At 40.2% G+C, this 19,945-nt stretch overlaps 1 protein-coding gene across 2 annotated transcripts in view; it reads right to left on the bottom strand.

Annotated features, from left to right (window-relative positions):
* The window catches only part of BNC2 (basonuclin 2), a 443,555-nt gene that overhangs the window by 326,586 nt on the left and 97,024 nt on the right, over positions 1 to 19,945 (bottom strand). Inside the window, exon 2 of one of the 2 annotated variants that reach the window (XM_011930373.1) lies at positions 1,404 to 1,529. The exons of the other annotated variant lie outside the window; for it this stretch is intronic. Within the exon in view, the coding sequence (XP_011785763.1) occupies positions 1,404 to 1,529 (126 nt within the window). The remainder of the gene's footprint in view (positions 1 to 1,403; positions 1,530 to 19,945) is intronic. 2 annotated transcript variants of the gene reach the window in all.

The raw sequence follows: 19,945 nt of genomic DNA, 5'->3' as shown, positions 1-19,945 counted from the left end.
ACCATGCCTGGCTAATTTTTGTATTTTTAGTAGAGATGGGGTTTCACCATGTTGGTAAGGCTGGTCTCGAACTCCTGACCTCATGATCTGCCTCCCTCAGCCTCCCAAAGCGCTAAGATTACAGGCGTGAGCCACTGGACCCAACCTATTCATTTTTTTTCTTTTTGAGATGGAGTTTCACTCTTGTTGCCCAGGCTGGAGTGCAATGGCACGATCTCAGCTCACCACAACCTTTGCCTCCCAGATTCAAGCAATTCTCCTGCTTCAGTCTCCTGTGTAGCTGGGATTACAGGTATGCGCCTCCATGCCCAGCTAATTTTGTATTTTTAGTAGAGACAGGGTTTCTCCATGTTGGTCAGACTGGTGTCAAACTCCCAGCCTCAGGTGATCCGCCTGCCTCAGCCTCCCAAAGCGCTGGGATTACAGACGTGAGCCACCATGCCCAGCTCAGCCTATTATTTGTTAAGAGATAGGATCTTGCTCTGTTGGGGCTAGAGTGCAGTGCACAATCATAGCTCACTGGAACCTCAAACTCCTGGCCTCAAGCAACCCTCGCATCTCGGCCACCACACCTAGCTTTTTTTTTTTTTTTTTTTTTTTAAAAGATGGGGTCTTGTTATGTTACCCAGGCACGTCTGGGAACGCCTACCCTCAAGCAGTCTACTGGCCTTGATAGAGACTATTTATATGCATATATATTTAAATCGAAAAATGTTGAAACAAAGCAAATGTTCATGAACTTAGAGATTGTCTTCTAAATTAAGAAACCCAAAAGATGCCAGAAACCTATTAACAGTAAGTTAAAAATATGAACACTTAACAGGTCGCTTAGAAGATCTGCATAGCGATTGTCTTTGGTGGAGAATTGTGGCTGGGCTAAGGGACACTTTTGGGGCTCAGGTAGTGTTATGCATCTCCATCTAGTTGGTGGTCCTGGGTATATTCACTGTGTAAAATTTATCAGGCTGTACGCTTTTATTTGTGTACTTTTCTGTAAGTATGTTAAACTTCAGTTTTACAAGTTTACTATTAACACTATTAATATAGTACTATTATTAAAAATAGCAAAAACAATAAACTAGCCCTAGAACAATATGAAAGAAAGAACAGAAAAAGAAAAAGAGAAGTAAGTGCAGGTGGGGAGAGAAACAATAGAAGGCAGATACTTTATCACATTCCAAATCATTCAAATAACCATCATTAAATCTACTTTCCATGATTTTTTCAGGAGCAAGAAGTGTTAGGAAGCAAGTAAATATCTGAGTTTCACAGAATGAGGATGAGTATGAAAGACAGTAAAAGAGTGGCAGAAAGAATAGGTGAGAGAAATATCTTAACTAGGTAGTCAAAGCATGCAAGTGTGTCCAAGTAACTTAAAGGGAGAAAAAAAAAACACAACATACCTCAATTTGAGATGTATCAACCCCACAACATGGGACCTTGAAATATGCTGGCCAGTCTTGCTCACTAAGCCTGTCCTCTGATTTGTAATTAAGGCTATGTGGAGGTGGAGTAGGCCCAAGGTGTGCCTATTGAGAGATTGGGAAAGGAAATTACATATGCCCAGATAGTATTACTTAAAAGCACTGAGTACATCAAAACTTCTTTTTAAGAAATTGCAAATATAACACACCAATGACGAACTAAACATATTTTTTTTTTTTTTTGAGACGGAGTCTTGTTCTGTCACCCAGGCTAGAGTGCAGTGGCGTGATCTCGGCTCACTGCAAGCTCCGCTTCCCGGGGTCACGCCATTCTCCTGCCTCAGCCTCCTGAGTAGCTGGGACTACAGGCGCCCGCCACCACACCCAGCTAATTTTTTTTTTTTTTTTGAGAGGGAGTCTTGCTGTGTTGCCCAGGCTGGAGTGCAGTGGTGCGATCTCGGCTCACTGCAAGCTCCGCCTCCTGGGTTCACGCCATTCTCCCGCCTCAGCCTCCGAGTAGCTGGGACTACAGGCGCCCGCCACCACGCCCGGCTAGTTTTTTGTATTTTTAGTAGAGACGGGGTTTCACCATGTTAGCCAGGATGGTCTTGATTTCCTGACCTCGTGATCCACCCGCCGCGGCCTCCCAAAGTGCTGGGATTACAGGCTTGAGCCACCACGCCCGGCCTATTTTTTGTATTTTTAATAGAGACAGGTTTTCACCATGTTAGCCAGGATGGTCTCGATCTTATGACCTCGTGATCCTCCCACCTTGGCCTCCCAAAGTGCTGGGATTATAGGTGTGAGCCACCGCACCTGGCCCTAAACACAGTTTTAAAGAGTTAATAGTTTCTAAGGCTGATAGTAGCCAACCGCTAAATAAACTTTGGTGAGAACTAAAGTAACAAAGTGGGAATAACTGAATAATTTGCTAATTGATAATGGATACACTTTTGGCCTGCCTAGCTCAATTTCTTACTCCCTTTTCTTCCACTTAATATGACACTTTTAACTGCTGTTAGGAAATACTAATCACCACCTCCCCACCCCCCTACCCTACTCCCTTGCCAAGTACAAAAAGCTGCAGAGAACACAAAAGTTAAGACATATTCCTTGCTCACAACTTTACAATCTAGTACAAGAGATAAGCCATGAACAAAACAACCTTAACAAAAACAGAATGGGAAATGAAACGAGTGCAGAATTCCACAGAAACTTAGGAGATTCCTTCCAGCCAGTGTGGTTTAAAAAAAAAAAAAAAAAAAAAAAAACTTCTACGCCGAGGCAGGTTTTGCTCTCGCACTGAGCGTCCGGATTATATTCTTAGAGAAGTAATACAGTTTGTCTGGAACATAAGGGAAGATGTACACAGAAGAACAATGAATGAAATGGATGCAGTGGTTGACAGGAACTATTATAAAAGTAAGGGCCCTATACTCCACTACAAAGAGTTGCTATTTAGCCTATTATCCACCAACAGTCCAAACTACTAAAAGCTTCTCAACAGCAGTAACGTCTGATCATTATTTTACTCCAAGAAGATTTATCTGGCAACAGTATGACAGATGGACTGAAGTGTGAAAAGACAAAAGCGGGGTCCAGTTAGGAAGACATTAAAATAGGCTGGGCACGGTGGCTCATGCCTGTAATCCCAAACTGTGGAAGGCCAAGGCGGGCAGATCACCTGAGGTCAGGAGTTCAAGACCATCCTGGCCAAAATGGTGAAACCCCATCTCTACTAAAAATACAAAAAAAAATCAGCCAGGTGTAGTGGTGCATGCCTGTAGTCCCAGCTACTCAGGAGGCTGAGGCAGAAGAATCAGCTGAACCCAAGAAGCAGAGGTTACAGTGAGCAGAGATTGTGCCATTGCACTCCAGCCTGGGCAATAAGAGCAAAACTCCATCTCAATCAATCAATCAATAATCTGGGTAAATGGCAACAGGGCTGGAAAAACAAAAAGGAGAAGATACAAAAGATACTGTGAAGATAAAATCAAGGGAACCAGAATGACTGTAACAAATGAGAAGTGTCAACAATGACACTAAAGTTCTAATAGTCTGAGCACAGGAAAATGGTAGCATTATCAACAGAAAGGGGGGTGAACTATTTTGTGAGAATATGTATCAAGTTCAGTATGGGGGATCAGCAGATCATGAAGATAACCAGGCAACTAGAAATGTTAGAAAACAGGCTGACACTGAAGTTACCACATCCAGCAGCCATCTACACAGACCTGACCCAAGAGATAAACAAGCGGCCAAGGTCAGTATCTCAGGGGATACCCACGGTTATTAGGGGGAAAAAAAGAAGGAACAGAGTTAACAGGAGCATTGTGATTGTCCCACGTTCCACATGATAAGGGAAAACAGTTGACAGAAGGTAGGATGCTTGAGAGTTTTAAATGATCTAAAACAACAAGGCTTATATTTAGGGTATGGTTAAAACCAAGTGAAATAGTAAGTAGAAGCAAATACAGTAAGAACAAACCAAAAGGCATGGGAATAATAAATACCAAAATCAGAATAGTGCTTAAGGATGGAATATGGGGAAAGGTGGATGGGGAGATTGACAGTGAGTGACACAGTACAATTTAAATGGTAACCTTAGTCTTCAGATGTGTTTGTACATATTCGTTCCTAAACTTGGGTCAATGGGTGTTCAACATACCATTCTTTATGGATATTTGTGGCTGAAATATTTTATTAGGCTTTGTGCCATAAGAGTGAATGTCTTTGTAGATTGATAGGTATACAGAATCCATATTGCAGAAGAGTTAAGAAGTAAGCAAATTGTGAAGACAAAGAGGCAGAAAAGATAAAATATTCTTTGGAGAAATTCTGCAAAGAAAACAAGTAAGAGAAACGTGGTCTGAAAAGTTAGAGGAGCTCGGACAGGTTGTGTTCATAAGTTGGCAGTTTGTTTTTCACTACGGGGAAAAAAGAGACTATCACAGGCAAAGGGGATGAAGCCAGCAGAGAAAAGAATATTGAAGATCTAAGCCAGAGGGAAAATGGTATGAAAGGGTCCGAGGAGAGAATATGATCAAGAGCACAAATGAAAAGGGTGCCCCTGGAGGGAGAAAAAAGAAACCCTTTTTTCCCCTCAGAAACCAAAGGTAAGAGATACAGAAAAAAAAAAATCTGTGGTTAAGAAATACATATATTAAAACTGCTCATGTTAGAAAACCAGTTTATTACCAGTCTCTTCCACTAAATTGTACACTTCTTAAAAGGGACAGAATTTTTATTTGCTAATTCACGGTCTAACAGGGTGCTCAATAAATGAGAAAAGTAAAGATGGGGCTATGTGGTGAGGGAGACCTGATAGGAAGGAATCAAGGAGTACCAAAAGGAAGAAAAGGTTGGGTCCAACTGGAAAGGGTAAAATGAAACTCTGCTATAATCCCAGCACTTTGGGAGGCCGAGGCGGGCGGATCACCTGAGGTCAGGAGTTCGAGACGAGCCTGACCAACATGGAGAAACCCCGTGTCAACTAAAAACACAAAATTAGCTGGGTATGGTAGCGCATGCCTGTAATCCCAACTACTCAGGGGCCTGAGGCAGGAGAATCTCTTGAACCCGGGAGGCGGAGGCTGCGGTGAGCCGAGATCACACCATTGCTCTCTAGCCTGGGCAACAAGAGCGAAACTCTGTCTCAAAAAAAAAAAAAGAAACTCTGCATCAGTAAGAAATGAGTAACAGAAATGGCAAATAGCAGAACTCAGCCTGGGTTCCCACAAAAGCGTGAGAAATAATAAACAAGCTAACTGGGTCCAAGAAAGTATAGCTCAGAGTTCCCAGTTTGGGAAGTGAAATACTTAGAACCAGCAAGGAGTTCTCGACACAAAGAGAAAAATACCTTGCTCTAAAACATACACCATTCCAGGTGCGGTGGCTCACACACCTGTAATCCCAGCACTTTGGGAGGACAAGGCAGGTGGATCACTTGAGGTCAGGAGTTCAAGACCAGCCTGGCCAACATGGTGAAACCCCGTCTCTACTGAAAACACAAAAATTAGCCAGGAGTGGTGGTACACGCCTGTAGTTCCGGCTACTCAGGAAGCTGAGGTACGAGAATCGCTTGAACTCGGGAGGTGGAGGTTGCAGTGAGCTGAGATCACGCTACTGCGCTCCAGCCTGGGTGACAGAGTGAGGCTCTGTCTCAAAAAAAAAAAAACAAAAAAACAACAATAACACATATACCTTGATGGGCAATACTATGTTATAAATCATCGTCATTATGCAGCATTCTCATAGTGTGTAGTTCTTATGAAGAAAATAAAGTAAAACACTGAGAACTGATTTTGGATGAAACTAGTCTTTATTTAGGTTTCCCCAAATTCAAAGTGTTTAGTATGTAGCGTTCTAATGTCTATGAATTTATTTCTGGCTAGGAAATTCCCCAAAGCCAACAAAAATCAAAATACTTTATGCTATGTCACCTATGTGATTTGAACAAAGGCATAAAAGATGTGGAATAATTTCACTTCATTAATAAACATAAGACAAAGCTGAAGAGAGCCAAGTTCCACTCCTTATTGTCCGATTCCTGTCTCCAGAACTGCAATTGTGGTCCAAAGTCACCCCAGCTTTCTGCCCAATTAGCGAGGTCTGCATTAGCAGAACTCAGTACTTCTAGTCCAGAATCCCTCTAGAGAGCAGGGAAATGATGGGTTCCATCACCTGGCCAACATCAGTAACCGCCAGAGTCACCTTAGGGACACAGACAAAGACATTCATCTACTGTACTGGCAGCCCCTATAGCCTGCCTTCCTAACAGAGTCCTTTCTGTGAAGACCACTATCTAAGTGACCTGTCATAGAGCTTTATAAAGCAGCATTAATACTGTGGGCCAAAATGAGATTGATCTTTGAGCTTTGTGGTCTCCTGTTGTCAACAGTGCATTATAAAACCAATACTAAATACTTTATAAACAGGTCTCCCTACAGTATATTAGAAAAACAGTGCATATTTCATGCCCCATAGTTAGGTAGCCACATATCCATCAGACAAATAAATTATTTATTAGGTGCTCAGAAGTGCAATAAGAGTCAATAAACTAACTTCTGGATACTTATAAGCTACTATTTCACTGGAAATTGTACCTGAATGAGAAAACTGTCTCACTAACTGAATAGGGGGTAGAAATATCTCAGCTCTCTCAAGTGTACTGTCAGAAGGAAGCATGGGCCTCATGAGTGAGAAAGGACAAAATCCCCACACCCTGAAAAAAGTCCTAGTTATTAAATTACAAAGAAAGCGTCATCCAACCCCATGCTCATTTCTTTTCTCTTGTGTACAGATTCCTCTGGTTCTACCATCCTTGGAGATAGCTCAGGGAAATAAAAATTGGTGGAAAAATTTCTAACACACCCTGAGTCAGGCCAGATGACAACCACCAATAATGGCTTGCATTTGACATCTCCAAAGAAACTACACAGTGACTTGAGTGTACCAGCTTTCTGCTACATGCATAGCATAGAATTTCGAATTTATGAATCTAGGATTTAGAGTAGACTTTTCTCCCCCCATGTTTGGTTAAAGCTCCTAAGCCTACAGACACCCTGTGCTCTGTCCAACATTATAAGGCATCTCTTTCCTGGCTCTACCCCTCTGAAAGAGGACCTTCCACTCTAGAATGTATTCCAGCCCTTTGAGAAGAATAATTTCCTCAGAGGGAGTTATTTCTCAAACTATCAGAGGCGTGGACCTTTGTGTAGTATTGTGGGTGTCATGGTTTCACATGTTGGCCACATTAATACCGGAGAGCAAGCATCTGTAACCCACAGCTGTGTGTGCTCCAGCCCCAAAGCACCCGCAGGGCTGATGCCAATGCAAACCACTCTTCCCATCCCACATCTGAACCACACTGGTTTTCTTCAGGAGCCAAAGGCTGAGATACAGTTCTGAAAATGAAGGTTTGGGGTTCTTTCCATTCACATGATGGGTACAGGGTATTGAGAGGAATAGTGCCAGATGCACTGTCTCCTTTTTTCTCCCCCATTCCATACCAAGTGAATAAACCATAAAGAGGCTTATGGTGTCAAAGGGTATTTCAAAATACCCCAGGGAAAAAATCTAAATGGATAAATATATAGATTTTGTTCACACTGTTCTCAGTATTTTCCCCAACCATCTTATACTTTTATTCCTATAGGCTGCAGTTATTAAGGTTGAAAAATATTTTATGTCGGTAGGAAAAAGTGGAACTAAAGGAGAAACATGGGAGAGACTTAGTTTCACATCACTTTCTCAAAAAGACCTCCCAAATCCTACAAATAATGAATGCTAATGTAAAAATACAGAAGACTGGTTTCTGTATTACTTTTGCTACTACCACCACTACAGCTAAGATGATTATTCATATTAATGAGTTTGGTATGTAGACAAACTATAAAAGACGCAATCTCTGACCTCAAGTACTTATCTCTGTCTTTTGGGATTTACTCCTCCTGCTAGATTTACTTTTATTCTTCATACCCTTGCCCAGAGGAAGTGATCATCACTCAGGACTTGGAGCATTTCCATGGGTGGGGTTTAAATATGACAATGAGAAGAAAGAGAACTTTTGCCCTTGGACACAGACAACGTTGGCCCCAAAGCTCAGGATGTCTAGTTTGTGGCAAGGAGAAATATAAACTCCCTGTGAAATTTTTACACTGATTTCACTGAGCTTTATCAGAAAAACTGTGTAAAATGTGGAAGTTTATAACATTTCAGTGCTTTATCACATCATGCCCACATATGCAAACAGTATCACTATACATGAATGAACTTAGTAAACAATTTCTCTTCACCCTTTATAGTGTTATTTACATTTTGTGTGTGTGCTTATAGCATATATAGAAGAAATACATCCAGGAAATCAATTTTGCCAAGTGGTTAAGTGTCAGAGTTCTGCATTGAAATTTCTTGGGTTTGAATAATTGCAGAACCTTTTACTAATTGTGTGATCTTAGCAAGTTACTTAGCCAAAGTTCTTCATCTCTAAAGTGGAAATAAAGTATGTGTTCACAGAACTGTTGTGAAGATTAAACATTTTTATTAGTGCAAAAGGTTTAGCCAAGCACCTAGCATACAAGTACTAAAATATCAGTTGCTGCGTATGTATGTGTGTGAAAAGAGATTTCAAAGTAGAAGCCCACAGGCCAAGTTTGGCTTCAGATGTGTTTTGCTTGGCTCCTTCTAAGTGAGTGTGTATGAGTGTGCATATGTTTAATTAATGACCAACATGTAAAACACAAGAAATTTTAAATTAAAATATGGATGTTCAGCTGCTGAGGGAATGGGGAGGGAGAGGCAAAAGGTGAGGCGTTAAAGAATTAAAGATACGGCAAGAGAAACATGTATTCCTTTGTGACAACAATCAGCAGGGGAGGAGCAGAAACAGCTCTCTGCAGCACATGCTTTCATTTTATACCCTACCAGGTTCTCGCACTTCCTTTACTTGCCTGGGCACTATTGCCATCTAAGTTCATGACCCTTGGCCTACAAGCATCCATTAACTTAGCATATATGGAGAGTTCATTCACACATAAATGAAAGTCATATTTAAATAGAGTATCAAGTACCAAAATGTTTTCTATTATGCCTGCCTCTGATGAAAATAACAATGAATTGCATTCCATTCCTTTTGCATTTTCCTAAACCCTATATTGTTTACTGTAATATATATAAGGAATAAGTAAACTCATTACATGCGACTGTTATCAGGGGCCCTGCTACAAGTACAGACATGGGCTTTGAGACAGCTATTTTTTCAGTAACAGTGGTTCTCAAATATATTTGCTTTAGCTAGGGGAGACCTTTTTGGAAAAGAAAAAAAATATTGATATTGTAAATACATGAAACAAGTAGTATAAAGCCTGGACCCCTTGGCTTCTGCAGCCTGACACACACAGAATTGTAACGTCATACCAAAAAATTTTAGGAAACAGATCTAATCCCACTGCTTTACAATACAATCAAGGAAACTGAGGCAAAGTCAAATAATAAACTGGTAGCAAATCCTGGACCATTTTTCAGGAATTGGTTCTCCTAACTGTGTTTACACCAGAGCCCAAAGCAGTCACCCAGGAGGTTGATAATCTAGTAGTATACCAGATTTACTCTTTGTGACTTGTGAGAACCGACTATTAAATTTTTAGGAAACTTGCAAGCCAGTTGACTTCATATTGGCCATGTTGAACCTGACTGCAATCAGCGTCAGAGCCCCCTACATGTAACTCCATAGCCTTATTAAACTCGCTTTTGTTCTTTTTTGTTTGTTTGTTTTTTGAGTCAGGGTCTTGCTCTGTCACCAAGGCTGGAATGCCGTGGTCCAATCTCTGCTAACTGCAACCTCTGCCTCCTGGGTTCAAGGGACGCTTAAGCCTCAGCCTCCATAGTCGCTGGGATTACAGCCATGTAATCCCACCATGTCTGGCTAATTTTTGTATTTTTAGTAGAGACAGGGTTTCACCATGTTGGCAGACTGGTCTTGAACTCTTGGCCTCAAGTGATCTGCCCTCCACAGCCTCCCAAAGTGCTGGGATTACAGGAGTGAGCCACTGCGCCTGGCCTAAACTTTTGTTTTTTAATTAAAAAAAAATTAATTCATGTAATTGAAAAAGAATTATACTTTCCACGTAACATATATTAAAACATCTGAAATTCTTTCCATTTTTAAAATATACAAAATATCACACCACGCAAAGAAATATAAAGTATACTATGAAAGTATAGATTATTAAAATTTTACAAACACAACCACTGCTTGAGATGTTGACATTTGGCCAAGTTAGGCATCTTCACAGGGTACATAAATAATTAAGTGTTTGTCCTTGTACCCGCTTCTAGAGATTTGAGAAATTTCATGACAAGTATGAAGAAAACCAAGCCAGACTCTTAGGAGTTACAGAATAAATCTACACATAAATGTGGACTTCTTACTACATACAAGACACTGTAAGCTTTATAAAAGATACAATTACAGTAAAGTCTCAGCATCCAGAGCTCTTAGGAAATTAATCATGCTGGATGGGCACAGAGTCAGGGAGATGGAACTTTATTGAGCACCTGTTGTGTGCCAGGTACTATGCAAAACATAAAATATTTTTTCATTCATTCTTCATAGGTCCTCTGAGATAGGTATTATTATTCTCATTTTACCAATAAGGAAATCGAAGCTAAGAGAGTTTAGTCACTTGGCCAAAGTCTTATATTAAGTGTCAAAGTGGGAATTCAAGACCAAGTTGGTCTGATTTCAAAATATGTGCTCATCCAAATATCCAGCATTGCCTCTTCAGGTTTCTACCATTTTAGACAAGAATTTTCTGAAAAGGTGCTGCATATTACCCTGTTTTAAGCAGGACATATCTTTCTTGATAATTAAACATCAATTAATATCTTTAGGCTTCTAAGTGCGTAGGTCCTCCTATTTGACTTGGCATGGGAAAGAGGAGCTCTGGGAATGCCCTATTTTTTTTAATTCAACAATCTACCATTTTATCCTTTCAGAGTTAGTTGTAATTATTAATTGGTTGTCTAATATTTGCTTTCTTCCCAGTTCTAGAATTTGCTATTTTATTTTACTATGAGTCTTTCCAAGGGAATATTAAGTAGTCATTAAGAAGAATGAAAAAAACTGTTAAGTACAGATAAGCAACATCTCCAAACAAAACATGAGTAAAAGACAAGATGCAGAACAGTAAATACCATGTACTATCATTGATGGAGAAAGAGAAAAACAGGAGAAAAAGACAGTAGAAAAGAAAAACTGAGGAGGTAACAAATACTTCTAAATTGGGGCTAAGCTATTGCTAGAAATACCTTTAAGGATCTGGCAAAATAAGGCTGGGTGTGATGGCTCACGCTTGTAATCCCAGCACTTTGGGAGGCCGAGGCAGGAAGACTGTTTGAGCCTAGGAGTTCAAAACCGGCCTGGGCAATACGGCAAAACCCATCTCTACAAAAAATACAAAAATTAGTTGGGCATGGTAGTATGTACCAATGGTCCTAACTACTCCAGAGGCTGAGGTGGGAGAGTCACCTGAGCCCGGGGTGGTCAAGGCTATAGTAAGTCCTAATCGTGCCACTGTACTCCAGCCTGGGGGACAGAGTGAGACACTGTCTTAAAAATTAAAAAAGAAGGCATCTGGTAAACAGAAAAAAAGGAGAATCTGGCCAGGTGCAGTGGCTCATGCCTGTAATCCCAGAACTTTGGGAGGCCGAGGTGAGTGGATCACTTGAGGTCAAGAGTTCAAGACCAGACTGGCCAACAAGGTGAAACCCCATCTCTACCAAAAAATACAAAAATGTAGCCAGGCATGGTGTCAGGCACCTGTAGTCCCAGCTACTCAGGAGGCTGAGACAAGAGAATTGCTAGGACCCAGGAGATGGAGATTGCAGTGAGCCAAGATCAGGCCACTGCACTCCAGCCTGGGCCACAGAGCGAGACCGTCTCAAAAAAAAAAAAGCAATGGAACATTTGTTTTCTCTGTGTAAGCTTCTGTACTCTTTTTTTCACTTTTTACACTACATATATATACATATATGTGCAATTAACAAAATGAAAAAAAATTTAATATATAATGATGGCCCTGAAAACCAAAGAAAGTTTTGGAATATTCAGGTTCAAAGCAATATACAGGGGAATGACTATCTTAGAAGTTCAGTATGTAAGCTTGCAAGCTTTGTTTCATTCTCCAGGATGCTCAAAGCACAGTTCCTACCTGCTTTTCAACTGTGTTCATATTAGCCCAGTATGAATATTTAAAACAAAGTCCTCTAATTTCACATCATTTACAGTACAGCTAGAGAGACTATATGTAAATGTACAGGTTAAATAAAAGATGTAAACAACCACTCTCTTACAAAAGTAGAAGTCTACAAATCAGTACATGTGTTGTTAGTTACAATACATCCAGGAGTATACGTTATTTGGTTAGAAGAGCAGGTTGGGCCAAGATTCTTAGACTAAGGAAAATATCAAAAGGCAAAGAGAAGACACCATTCCAAATGGGTGGGGAAGCACAAATAAAAGTATAATAATCCCAGCACCTTGGGAGACCAAGGCAGGAAACTCAACAGCTTGAGCCCGCGAGTTTGAGATCAGCCTGGGTAACAGAGTGAGATCCCATTGCTACAAAAAAATTAAAAAATGAGCCCGGTGTGGTGGTGCATGCCTGTGGTCCCAACTACTGAGGTGGGAGGATTATTTGAGCCTGGGAGGTTGAGGCGGCAGTGAGCCATGATCATGTCACTGTTCTCCAGCCTAGGCAAGATAAAGAGATCCTGTGCTTTAAAAAAAAAAAAAAGTAAGTGTAAGGATGCACTGTTCCTTGGATAGATGCAAGATATTAATTAATAAGACATGAGATTAGAAAGAGAATATACAGGCAAACTGCAGAGGCCTTGAAATTTGGACTTCAAGTTTCTGAACACAATAGTTAAGTAACGGAAGTTATGTTTCATCTAGGAATGGTGTACAGAATGCAGCAGAAAACAGACATCGAAGCCAGAAGTACTAAATTAGGGGATTTGTTTGTATTCAAATATTCCCCTAGAACGTAAGCTCTAAGAATGAGGGATTTCATCAGTTTTATATTCGTTTATACTGCATGCATTTACACTTGAAACTATAGTAGACACTAACAGGAAATGGACAGCCCATCACAGAGCATGAGGACCTAAACTAGGTAATTGTGAGAAATAAATTAACAATTTAGAGTTCTGTTTTCTGTTTTAAAGAATCTATGAGAACTGATGCCTAAATTAATTTTAGTTCTAAGGGAAAAGAAGCTAATTAGAAGATTTCTAGTTGGAAAAAATGGTGAAGGCAGAGATATACTTTGATACTTAAATTTGTACCAATACATGTACTATACAGTTAAAATATTTCTATTTAAAATATTTTCTGAAATTGAAAATGGCTGAATACTAAAATTAAGCTCTATCTTCAATTCTCTACCATCTACTACTGACTGGCATCACATCCAACAGCATATGGCTTCACCACTCATCTCTGAACTAGTCATGTCATTCCCCTTACAGAGCCTACTTTTGCCTTGCATTATGGAGATGTTATATGTAATCTATACATTTGTCCAGGGGATCATCTATCCTGTCAGATGGAAATGGGCATCCCTCCAGAATGCATGGCATACCCAACGAGCAAATGTAAGAGATCTCTCAAACAAACTGTACAATCTGCCAGATTTCTACAACAGAATATCCTTCTTACTTAGGTCCCAAGTTCAGTATCTCTGAATTAGACCGTAACACGTTCTTGCCAAAACTGCTGCCACCCTGTTTCAACTTTTTGTTAATGAACTATTAAGCCTCCCACTCATCAAGGCTTGAAAGCAAATTCATGTCTGCTTCACCACTATATTCCTACCATGATTGGCATGCTGCCACATATTCAGAAATGTTGAAAAATGTGGGTGAATGAATGAACACAAGATGAATAAATGAATGATTACAGTAAGACAGAAGTTTCTGGGCTAGGGAGATGAATTCAGGAGATGCTTCCATTGACTGGAACCTCAGCAGCGATGGCAGGCATTGCTAACCGAGTACAGAGTTTTTTCTTTTTTCTTCTGGCCCACCTCAGACTCTCAAAGTATTCATCAACCATCAGTCTAAATTCACCCACAAGATTAAATATATCTGTCATCCCAGAATTATACCCTTTTTTAACATTCCAAATTGGTATCATTTAAAAAGCTTTTCCAGGTAAGCACAAGGAAAACATTTAAAATCTCACTGAAGTCTAAAAAAAACAAGCTACAAAACTGTGAAAATTTAATTCTAAATATTCTCTTCAATCGTACTGAAAATGTTTTTGGTTTTTTTTCTTTTTTTTTTTGAGACAGAGTCTTGCTCTGTCGCCCAGGCTGGAGTGCAGTGGCCGGATCTCAGCTCACTGCAAGCTCCGCTTCCCGGGTTTACGCCATTCTCCTGCCTCAGCCTCCCGAGTTGCTGGGACTACAGGCGCCCGCCACCTTGCCCGGCTAGTTTTTTGTATTTTTAGTAGAGACGGGGTTTCACCGTGTTAGCCAGGATGGTCTCGATCTCCTGACCTCGTGATCCGCCCGTCTCGGCCTCCCAAAGTGCTGGGATTACAGGCTTGAGCCACCGCGCCCGGCTGAAAATGGTTTTAAAAAAAAATCCCTAGTATATTGCGAGCACTAAAGTACTGGATGAGTAAATGTAAACTAAGGAGCTCATGCATTCTCCATGATGGATTCAGCACACAAATGTTACATGCTTTCAAGGAAAACGTAGTATCATATCTAAGAGATCAGCAATGAACTCTCTCAAGAAAAGTCTTATCTTTGTTCCCTTTCAAGACGTCTCCCTATGTCTCAACTTCCCTTGCATTGCAGATTAATTTTTCTCAAAATAAAAGTAAATATCAAACACTGAAGAGTCATAAATCATATAAAAAGTTATTACATTTCTTCTAGAAATATAAAGCTGCTATCCCAAGCACAATAACATGTATATATATTTAAAGGTTTTTAACAATTAGTTTCAGCCGGGTGCTGTGGCTCATGCCTGTAATCCCAGCACTGAGGTGGTTGGATCACTTGAGGGCAGGAGTTCTAGACCAGCCTGGCCAACATGGTGAAACCCTATCTGTATTGAAATATAAAAATTAGTCGGGCATGGTGGCAGGCGCCTGTAATCTCAGCTACTCGGGAGGCTGAGGAAAGATAATTGCTTGAATCCGGGAGACAGAGGTTGCAGTGAGCGCAGATCATGCCTGGGCAATAGAGTGAGACTCTCTCTTAAAAAAAAAAAAAAAAAAAAAAAAAATTCATCTTAATAAGATAAAGATCCAGTTTTTCATGTACTGTACTTGAACTCCTAGCTGAAGACAAAATTAACTGTTGTCTGATGTTTCTAAGAATTTTTTAACGAAATTACATCTTTTAAAAAATAAGAGATCCGACGATAAAGTGGGTTTACACATTTCAGATGGTAAGCTGTCTTGGCTCATTTTGTTTTATTAAGTTATGTTTTACTAGTGCTTGAACATGATAAACAAATACAAACTACTATGAGAAATTAAAGGCTACAATATTTGCAAATGCTTTCACATCCTTTTTAGATAGTCCAAAGCCTACTGCTTTAAATACAATTAACTATAACCTGAAAGTTTAGCTTCAAAGCACATTTAGACTGTATCTTCACAATGTTAAAACAACTGATCAATGAAGTCAATGTGTTTGGGGGGCAGTAGTAAGTCAAATAAGACGTTTCATGCTGTTGTACACAAAATAACCAGCTGACTGAAGCTGTGAATCAGTCGTTTCATCTTAGAAGTAAAATTCTTATGCAGTCTTAGAGAACAAGTCATTCTTACAAATTACTTGGCAATCATACATTTTAAATACAGCCTCTCAAACTGCTAGCTTTTCTTAATGACACACAAGTCATAAAATAATCTGCATAGTTTTCTTTTTATTCTAGACTCTCTCTCTAGAAACATATATATCATCAACTAAACAAAATCTCTTTTTAAATTAAGAAAGAAAATACAACAACTTGCCATATTTGTGCATTCCAAAGAAACTACAGGAGTGTGAGCTGACGCAGCCAATGCTAAATGTATTCCACATGGTTACTAGCCAGTAAGTTTTGAAAAAGGGAGAGAAAATCTGACACTTAGGGTTTCTAAATGAATACAGTGCACTACATTCACTCTCAGTTATGATTCCGGATGCACAGTTTAATAGTGATTAAAACTTACAGAACTGCACAGAGCCTAATGTCAGGATGGTTCCATGTCCTTCAACATCATACGAATATCCCAGGTCAAATATAACATGACACTAAAGGTCTAGAAGCAAAGTGGATGACCTGAAACTGTGTATTTTAACAGATCTCATTGACTCCTCTTTTCAATGAGTGTGGGACAGACACAGCAGTTTGAACAATAGCAATGGCTGTTAAGGTAAAGCTGAATCCCAAACATGTAAGCATAAAACTACACTCTTCAAAAAGATTTTAGAGTATATTTTATTAAATCCTGAAATGCATGTCCTGGTACATTTCTATATAAATTTGATTTACAAATTCTAGTGAAAATCTGCCACAGCTGGCAGAATAAATTACTGCAATAAATCATTATTAAATAACTGTAAATCTTTGTAATGACATAAAGCCTAACTTTTAAAAGTATGCAGAAGTGAACATTCGGTTCAAGAAAAGCACTCTTCACACGGGAAAGCAAATTACAAAACTTACCATGCCAACACTACAATGTGATTCAGTGACTAAACAGGGAAATAAAATTCACATAAATAGTACTTAAATCTACAGTGGAGTTGTGTTCACTATTGCATCAAAACAAATTGTATGGCAAGGGGTAAACAGATTCAAGTTTTTAACAGTATCAATCACACTGCCAACGGGTAAGTCTTACATGTACAGATGCATCCAATATTTTGTTAGACAATAAAAGCATATTCCAGGTATCAATCAGCAAGCCCAGTTTGTCCCTTCTCTGAAGCTTCATAAATATTTCTTTAAAATAATCTATTTTTCCACCACCACCCTCTCTTCCATATAGAACACCATCCTACTTCAAAATAAACATTAAAAATGTCTATACAGAGTTCTATTCTTTTTGATGTGGAGCAGATGGGTAGTTACAGTAATCCATTACTTTAGATATCACTTGAAGTGAATCACACTGAATGTGCCTTACTGAGTGCTCCAAAGCCTCCATATGTCAAAGTGCAGACACTTAGTACTTGTGTCACAACCAACGGGGTCCATCGCTCCAGCCCAGACGGGCTCCAGCAAAGCGAGAGGCCTCAGAGTGCCCGCTTACAGGCTGTGATTGCTGCCCCTGCCTCTCAAGAAGGGTAAATTATTAACCGACACTCTCAGAACCGTCTAAAATAAACTTATTAGAACTGTTAGTCTACAGAATATTTCCCACTGCCAGTTGGTAAAATCTTTGTCCAAAGCATCACTGCCTACTATTGTTTGTATTTATCTTCAGCTCACAGTCAGTCATCATAAATCAAACGTCCCTGAGTGCCATTTCTACCTGTTTTCCTACTTGCCAAACCCCAGTTCCCTAAAGTATCTCTGGATAAGAACCTTTGCCTCCCATGCCAAGTGCAGAATTTATCAGTACATGAGTCTGATTCAGGAAAGCTGCCCCCAACCCAACAAACTTGCAAACTGAGCTGTCCGATATAATAAAGAGCAAAGCTCATTGCTATTTTAATCCAGATCAAAATGTTTTTGTAAATACAAATGGGAGGGTCTTTCCCCCACACCATATTTCATTTTCCAATTATAGGTTCAGTTATAGGTTCAAATAGCCATCTCTTTTTCTTTTTTTTTTTTTTCTTTTCTTTTCTTTTTGAGACAGAGTCTCGCTCTGTCACCCAGGCTATAGTGCAGTGGCACGATCTCGACTCACTGCAAGCTCCACCTCCCAGGTTCAAGCGATTCTCCTGCCTCAGCCTCCTGAGTAACCGGGATTACAGGCACCCACCACCATGCCCAGCTAATTTTTGTAATTTTAGTAGAGGTGGGCTTTCACCATCTTGGCCAGGCTGCTCTCGAACTCCTCACCTCAGTTGATCTGCCCGCCTCAGCCTCCCAAAGTGCTGGGATTACAGGTGTAAGCCACCGTGCCCGGCCCCAGCCATCTTGTTTTCAATATGCAGCAACTGATACATTAAGATTATTATTAAATGCATCCACCAGGAAGCACTTGAGGGCCACAGTCAGGTATTTCTTCCCAACAAGATACTTCCCCCCTCACCTCCACTTCCAATCTACACAAAGCCATTCTCCACATATTGTCCACTCTCATCTGTGCTATGGCCTCAAAACCTGATACATTCCAGACCAAATAAATACACCAGAAAAAGGATATCTGACTCTGTAAAAAGGTATAAACATCTAGAAGTTACGTGTGGAAACAACTGAAAATATTTCCAAATAAGCAACAGTTCAAAAAAAGAGAGCAAGACAGCATGAGAGGTGACATGGCCTCAAAAGCAGGGAGGCAGAAGCACATAGGGGTGCAGGAAAACAGTCCACGGGAGACCCAGGGGACTGAAGAGAATGCATAATCGGTGAACAAAAGGAAAGGGGGCTGTGGGGGGAAACCACCTCAGAACATACCCTGTTGACAGAAAAGGGCAGGAGTCTAGATTACAAGAGCAGGTGACATAAAATTTTAGCTACATTATCCAGGAAAAGTAGTCAAAAGATGAAAATGTTGACCATTGCTGCGCTTAACCATTAGGGTAATATCCCTATGCTAACTATGTGATTATATGACAAAAAGGGATGACCCCCTTCTTTCTTCCCCATCCCACCGTTCCATGTCCCTAAGCTACCCAGTCCATTCCCAGGGTTCATCAGTACTACCTGTTGACGGCTAATAAATTTCTATATTCGGCCTAGATCTCCCTTCTCCACTATGAATGCACTCCTATCATTTCCGGAGCAGTGTCTAATAGAAACTTCAAACTTGACATCTTCCCAAGTGTCTGTCTTATTACTCCTCAAATCTGCTCCTCCTCCAGGGCTGCCCACCTCAGTAAATGGCACCATCTGCTATTGAGGGCTTGGAAAATGATTTTCTCCATTTATAAAAGACCATTTTATCCTTCTCCGCTTTTCTTAGGAGTGTTTCCTTGGAGACATCGTGAATCTGAGTCCCTACTCTAACCTTTGGAACAGAGATGAATCTCTCTAAGGATTAAATTCAGTCTCCAGTTTTTAAAATGTAGAGATAAGTCTAAGTCATGTGCCAAACCAACTCAAACCAAGTGTCTCTCATGAGATGTACAGAAGACTATCACAAGGGACAACCCTTTCTTTGTCTCTCAAAGGGATGAGAAGTTATTAAGAATATACTTTCTTCTGCTGTTCTGTATTAACTGTGATTTTGTCCCCAACTTCATAGCCACTTTTGAGATGTTACATACCTGCAAAATCTTTTTATGCCTACTCAATAATAAATTATATTCTCTCTCTCTTCTCTGTGGATAATAAGTATTTTTTGTCGGCATGATTATTTTATTTCTCCAACTACCTCTCCCTGCCCCTCTGACACCCCACATGCAGTCAATCTCCAAATCTTTCTAGTCTATCTCCTAAGTATTTCTGGATCTATCCTCCATTCCTCTCTCTATTACTCTGGTACAGACTATCATATTTTGACAGTTGAAACAGTCTCCTACCTCAGCTTCTTGGAGTCACCTTTTTCTCCCTTCCAACACATTCTTCAAATTGCAGCCGAGTTTCCAAAATCATTTAAGAGGACCCTGTTAAGATTTGATCTCTGCCAACCTATCTTATCAGCTTCTCACAGTGATCACAGATTTTCTCTCTGCTCCAGTCATTCTTTCTTTGCTTTAAAGCTTTTTTTTTTTTTTTGAGACGGAGTCTCGCTCTGTCGCCCAGGCTGGAGTGCGGTGGCCAGATCTCAGCTCACTGCAAGCTCCGCCTCCCGGGTTTACGCCATTCTCCTGCCTCAGCCTCCCGAGTAGCTG

This window comes from Colobus angolensis, unplaced genomic scaffold, assembly GCF_000951035.1.
Source record: "Colobus angolensis palliatus isolate OR3802 unplaced genomic scaffold, Cang.pa_1.0 Scaffold86, whole genome shotgun sequence".
NCBI lineage: Eukaryota > Metazoa > Chordata > Mammalia > Primates > Cercopithecidae > Colobus > Colobus angolensis.
This window is presented reverse-complemented; position numbering and strand designations above follow the sequence as displayed.